The sequence below is a fragment of the Spermophilus citellus genome (assembly GCF_964194105.1).
Source record: "Spermophilus citellus genome assembly, chromosome: 8".
NCBI lineage: Eukaryota > Metazoa > Chordata > Mammalia > Rodentia > Sciuridae > Spermophilus > Spermophilus citellus.
In genome coordinates this window covers 118,132,333-118,139,052 of record NC_138189.1, presented here as the reverse complement: position 1 = coordinate 118,139,052, position 6,720 = coordinate 118,132,333, and the positions used below count along the sequence as shown (strand labels likewise).

Sequence of the window (6,720 nt, the reverse complement as noted above, 5' to 3'; positions counted from 1 at the left end):
ACATAGTTATTAATTAATTAGAAAATTACAGAGTCACAAACTTTTTAAAATTGGAGTGATATTAACCTCCCTATTTATTAAAAAGATGAGAAAACTGATATCAGAGATGTTGGCAACTTGTCAAGAGTTTCTGAAATTCAATTCCTCTTTTTCAGGTCAATCAATTAGACTAGATTTTCTTCTCCATCCTGTCTCATGAGATAAACTATTATACAATACATATAGCATCAGTATTTTGTTTGGTTCTGTCATGTAAAATATGGCTTGTTATAATTTTTGTGAAATTTTTCTAATTAAAATAATTGTTGATCGCAACTGGTCAGAAAATAATATAAAATCTTTATTGGATATTTAAAATAAATCAAGGTTCTCTTTTTAATGTGAGGGCAATTCATAGTAAATTAAAGAGGGATTTAAGAATGTTTTTTAAGAAATAACATTTTTAGATAGGCAATTTCGAGGAAGACAAACATCATACAAGCCAAACCCAGATGGTTGATCCATAAGCTCCAAGGTGAGAGATTGAGGCCCTGATTTATCAAGAATTCTTCGCCAGTACATCTGAAATTCAACACAAATAAAGTTATAATTTCATTGCTAGTATCTGTCAAATTTACTCAATATATTTACTGTTTCTTTTTCCAAGAAGCCTACAGTTAACCAGGTGTTATCCCTTCATATCTAATAATTAACAATCATTAAATGGTTACAATTTTGCTAGACACCATGCCAAGCAATTTGCATCTAAACACTCAGTTAAACCCTAAAGAAATCTAAAGGGGTATTAATATTACACATATTTTAAAGAGGAGAATTAGGGTTAACAACCTTGACCAAATTTGCAGTCATACTATGAACCAAGTGTCTAGCCTTCAAAGATGAACTCATTTCCAAATTTGTAATGCAGCTCTCTTCAAAGGAAATATTGTTCAGGTAATTTTTCACATACTCCTGGTAGGGAACCCTCAGCTTTAACTGATGACACCTGTGGCCCTTGCTAAGATGATCAAAGATCCCCATAGTTCTTCTCACAAGACAGCCATTCAAAGAACACAGGCTAAGAATTATAAAACTAGGACCAGGGAGGAGCAAAGGCTTGCAGCCAGAGTTATACTCTGGAGGCTTTTGCACCAAGACTGTGATGAGCATCACAGATACTGAGCTACAGAAAGCTACCCTCAGGGCCAGGAATCAGAGTCGGATCTTAAGTAGCAGCTGGAGCAGAGCAGGATGCAATGTCTTGCCACATGTTACAAAAGCAGCTGAAGCAGAGCAGGATGAAGTGTTCTTGCCACAGCTTAGAAAAGCAGCTGTTACAAAAAAAAAAAAAAAAAAAAAAAAAAAAAAAACAAAAAAACCTGGTGCAGCCACAATTATTGCCTGCTGCCACTCTTGTGCATCTCTTCAAATTTAGAAGTTTCAAAAACATCGATGGCCTCTCTTTGCTGAAGAGAAGCTTCCTCCTTCCCCTTGTGAGGATGAGCCTTATGTAATTGTGAAGCCCAAGGTGGCTCCTTATCTGGTCCTTCTTTTCCCATACACTTCATCCTGACCAGCAATGTGCCACTGACTTTGTGTTACAAAGATGTCACACCCAGATCAAACCAGGATTAAGGGGGAAGGAAAGAAAATTTTCACAGAATTTTTCCTATCAGGAATTAATAATAAAAATTTGTTATTACTAAGAATCATTTTAATACTATTTGGAAAATCTATGGCATTCTCTTTTCTCCTGTTAATTCAAAACCACAACTAAAATATCAATCTTTCAAAAGCTCAAAACAGATAATTCTCCATATTAAATACAATTTTGACTGCAGTCAAATACATGCACAGCATGTTCCCATGCATTACTAGTGCACAATGGCTTACTTTAAGAGTGAGAAAACATAGATTCAGAAACTCTTGTTGACCCTGGAAGGACTCAAATTTTTTCTGAGCCCAGGAGACTTTCAATATCACACCACAGTAGAAAGTAATCAAATCCTTTAGGACACTGAACACAAACTTACATCAAAAAGCTGGGATGGCAGTTGCTCATTGTTGTATTGGATCCTGAACAGAAATTTTGTTCCAAAAATTCATTATGCTGCAAAGCCTGTAATACAAGGGGGAACAGGACAAGGTAAACACTTTCAAATTTCAAAGGCTGAGGTAGGAGAATTGCAAGTTCAAGGTCAGCCTGGGCAACTCAGTACTTCATGGTCTTTGTTTCTCTTCTAATTTGGCTTTTAGAATAAGCTGTTTTCCAGTCTCCCACCCTTCTTTTATTCTGAAAATATTCTTCACCTTTCATCTCCCTGAAACAATGAGGTGACTGAGAAAAACCTCAGATGAATCCCTGACCTTGTGGTTACCAAGGCTAACAGGAAATACTCATGCATTGTTCCTGAAAGACAGTTCATGGATAGTAGACAGTCACAGTTCATGGATTGGAAATGAGAGGGTCAGGCTTGATTTTGTTTGTTCCCAGGTTAGGAACCCAGTCACAATGGCAGATGAAGACAACTTACCATATAGCCATAATGAGGAATACTGAAGTATTGAAGCCAGGAGAGCTGAGGTGCCATGGTTTCAAAATTCAATGACATACCCAAGAAAACCTATGAAAAGAAAAACCAAGTATCAGAACTGGTTCAGTGTTTTCATGAGGAACTCTGGGCAAGGCCCTCTACAAGAACTCCACAACCTTCTAAAAACATCTCTGCTAAGATCTACACTTTCTTGAAATTCTTTCCATTTACTCTAAACAATAATCCTTGTTCTTTGCATGTCTATACCTCTGCATAAATGAGGCAGTTTATGATATTAAAGGAAGGATAATATATGTATAAACTATATTACATGTTTCAATTATTTTGAAGGTTTGGGGAAATAAGCCTATAATCTATATAATATGTTCCACTTATTTGGAGGATTCTTAATTATCAGGACTATGATATCAGCTTTCTTTGTAACTGCACACAATGGAAGATTAAGAAATACAGCTATCTCTTAGTATCTGAGGAATTTTTTCCAGGACACACCCATCTCACCCACAGTTACCAAAACTTGCAGACGCTTAAGTCCCTTATTTTAAAAATGGCATAGTTTTATATGTAACCTATGTACATTCTTTATGCTGTAAATATATACATCCTGCATATTTTAAATCATTTCCATGTCTTATGTAAATACCTAACACAATATAAATGCTATGTGGTTTAAACATTATGTCTTAGATGAGAAAAGAATAACTATACATATTCAGTCCAGACACAATTTTTGTTTTGTATAGTTCTGTGGTAGGTTGAATCTTTGGATGATGAACCCATAGATATGAGGGCTGGCTACATTGAATATTGACATTGCATTACCACTATCTGTTCTCCTAATAAAGCTGACCATCTAGGAACATACCAGAGATCCTGAGCATCACATATCCCTCTCTACTTCCATATGATATGATTTGTTATTCACAAGGGTCTGTGCAGTATATCCATGACTTTTGGAGTAATTTGGGGTTCAGAATGCAGGCTTAAGGAAACCCAAAGCCTAAAATTGATAAAGAGGATAATGTAGTGGAGTACAGCAGAAAACCCAGTCAATACATTCATCTAAAGCTAACAGAAAGCAGTTTGACAATGGAGGTGACAAGAGAGAATGCTCAAGATAAAAAAGAGACACCTCTGAGGAACACATAATACTTGACTCAACTAGTGCAAGGTGCCTTGGGATATGCAAAACAATGACGGGTACTGTGCTGTGCTTACACATTTATTCTTGAAGACTCCAGTGTGCTTAGTATACAACAGCATCTCTAAATAAAATGCGATTTTATGATCGGTTTCTAAACTGCCACATAGAAATGTTTACAAGTTAATCAGTTAGAGCACCAAATGAAACAAACAAAACATCTTAATTTATTGAAGAACACTTCATTTACTGAAGGATAATATAGGAAATATAAATAAGACAATACTTTCTCAGTGATATACATTGGTAGTTGCCAAATCTAGAAAGGAAAGAATTAAACTTTGGCAAGTGCTTTTACTAATTATGCATCACTGAAAGGCATCTTTTCCTACTGTAGCAGAAAGGACGTATTAATGGCTAGGCACTCCTGTTTAGTTCATGTCATAGTGGTAAGTAGTTCCATTCACCTGTTGATTCATCACTGTGAGTGCAAACTTTAGGGCCATGTAAGATTAGAACTTAACCATTAAGTAACCATTGAAAACAAAACAAGATCAGAAAAATATTGATATAAGAGATCATCAGGAAACCAGAAATAATTGACCTATAGATTTAAGTTCCTACTCTGGTATGTTGTCAAAAATAGATATTTCTAGTGTTTTTATGTGTGTGTGACACAGAGAGATGGAAATATTCAATGCAATGAAACTGGGGGGAAACCCAAGCATAATATATAGGTTTGGACATTTTCCACTATTTTTAAAACTCAAGTTAGACTCCTCATGCTGCACACTCATGAAGCTTTGCTCTGATCTTGGAGAGTAGTGAGTCCAACCAAACCATCTCTGCTGTGGGTAAACAGCTGGCAAATCTCTAATACCAGCATCAAAGGCAGGCAGGTAACTTGTCTTTTTTATGAGGAAATGGGCCAATGATAGTTCCTCTGGATTATCAAGTTTCAATTTATCAAGGTGAATGTGCATGAAGAAACAAGGTGAAAATTCTCTCTCACAGAAGCACAGTTCCCACTCACCAGCATAAACACAAAATAGGCGGTCACCAGAAGTGTTTTTCCAGATGCTGCATTCTCATGTATTCCTACAGCCAGGATCATGGCAGTGGTGGAATAAGCCACCATCAAAGTGGTAATCATTGTGATGAGGAAAGCTGTTATCCCCTGTTTCAGCCCTCAGAAAGAAAAGAAGGGGTCAGTGCAGCTGTCTAGGTCACCTTGTCTTTCAGACTGTTCAACATGCAAAGAACACTACAATTTTCCAATCAGTTAATATCAGAATGAAAAAAAGACAAACATGGCCCAACTATCATGATTCACCACTTCATTTTTTTTCCCTCATTGTAACTGCACAAAGTTATCCCAGTTCTTTTGTACATTTACTGATGAAGGACCTTTCCATGTAACACCTACTCTCCTTTACATGTAATTATGAACAGTATCAGAGGTGGATACTGAGGTGTAGAGACACAGGCAACACAAATGGCTAAAATTCTACATTCTAAGGAGACTCAAGAGCATATTCATGTACCCAGACACCTCCACATTGTTCACTGTTTGCTGCAACTGCATTAGTGAAGAAACTGGGGTTGGGATTCCACAAGTGGATTGAGTATCTTGGGAAATGGAGAGAGATTTTCTCCATAATGGAAGACTTCCCTAGACAAACAATCACATGGCTCCGTGATAGAGAATGAGTTAGGTTAAGCAACTACTTTATAAATGATAATAAAGCTAATGTTCTGGGTCATATAATGTGAAGATTTTAAAACAGCTTCAAGAATACCAAACAGGAGTCTGGGGGTTTAGTTATCATGACAAATTCTTTAGGATGCAATTTTTATTTGTAATATGGAAGATTTATGCTCTATCAATGGTTCTTACTCTCATGTGTTGTCAAAAATAGATATTTCTGTTGTGTTTATGTGTGCACGTGTGTGTATGTGTGTATGTGTGTGTGTGTGTGTGTGTGTGTGTGTGTGAGATATGGAAATATTCATGCAATGAAACTGGAAGGAAACTTGAGCATAATGCACAAACATCTGTCTATATCTACAAACAAGTATTTTTATTAAATTAACCTTCTTTAAAAGTCACTATCTTTCTTTCACCATAGAAGGAGACAGGGAGAGAATGTATGTGTGTGTTGATTATTTATCCCTCTTAACATATCTCTATAGATTCTAGAGATATTACCTACCTATCTATATTTTATCTCCATATAGAGATATACATAGAGATACAGAGAAGAAATGTAGATAAATAGGCAATAAATATTCCAGTTCCTCTAGCACAATCTCAAAGAGTTTTATAAATTCCCTCCATATTTGTATATGACACACAGCATTTCTCAATAAAATGTAGTTTTAATAAGAGTTTGTTGGACTGCTTAAAGGGGGGATATACCTGAAAACAGGCTACTTAGGAGAACAAGGAAGCAGGCTCACAAGTTCAAGGCTAGCCTGGAAATTTACCAAGATTAAAATGTCTCATATTAAAGTAAAACTAAAATGAAATGGTCCAGCACTTTCCTACTGAGCTTATACCTTAGGTTCAATCCTCAGTACACCCCTCCCGCACACATGCACAAAAGTTTGTTTAGAAAAAGTCTGAACAAGGCCCACATTTAGCAGCTTTATTAGAGAGGATACAATGCTTCAATAGCTTTTGGCTGGGTATGCAGTTTGGAGAACCATGAACATGCTTACAAAGAGAAATTAGAAATTAGCATCAGCTCATATCTAAGACTGAAGACACATCTTTGTCTTATTACTTACCTAATATCCAGTATAGTATACCAGTAAATATAAAACTTGGAAAAAACCTCCTGAATAGGAACTCAAATAACAGTTTTCCAAGGAAGTAAGATGACACTCTGTAGTATCCACTGATGGACTCAAGTCTACAGAACAAAAACACACACCACACATCCCAGATTAGTCCAAGAAGGCACAGCTCAGATGAGATGCTGTTGTACAGACTCCTGCTGCCACCAGGTCTGACACTGCAGCTGCCCACAGGCTCCAGGCTGA

General features: G+C 36.5%; 1 protein-coding gene across 4 annotated transcripts in view; it reads right to left on the bottom strand.

Moving 5' to 3' along the window:
• Nucleotides 1-343: 343 nt before the first annotated feature.
• The window catches only part of LOC308654351 (broad substrate specificity ATP-binding cassette transporter ABCG2-like), a 58,227-nt gene continuing 51,850 nt past the window's right edge, over nt 344-6,720 (bottom strand). For 3 of the 4 annotated variants that reach the window (XM_081303611.1, XM_081303613.1, XM_081303612.1), the window contains 5 exons: nt 6,466-6,590; nt 4,709-4,863; nt 2,514-2,603; nt 2,013-2,098; nt 344-561 (listed from right to left, as the gene is read on the bottom strand). In XM_081303611.1, the coding sequence (XP_081159737.1) occupies nt 414-561; nt 2,013-2,098; nt 2,514-2,603; nt 4,709-4,863; nt 6,466-6,590 (604 nt within the window). In that variant the 3' untranslated portion in view covers nt 344-413. The remainder of the gene's footprint in view (nt 562-2,012; nt 2,099-2,513; nt 2,604-4,708; nt 4,864-6,465; nt 6,591-6,720) is intronic. The other variant, XM_081303610.1, reaches the window with a different exon arrangement.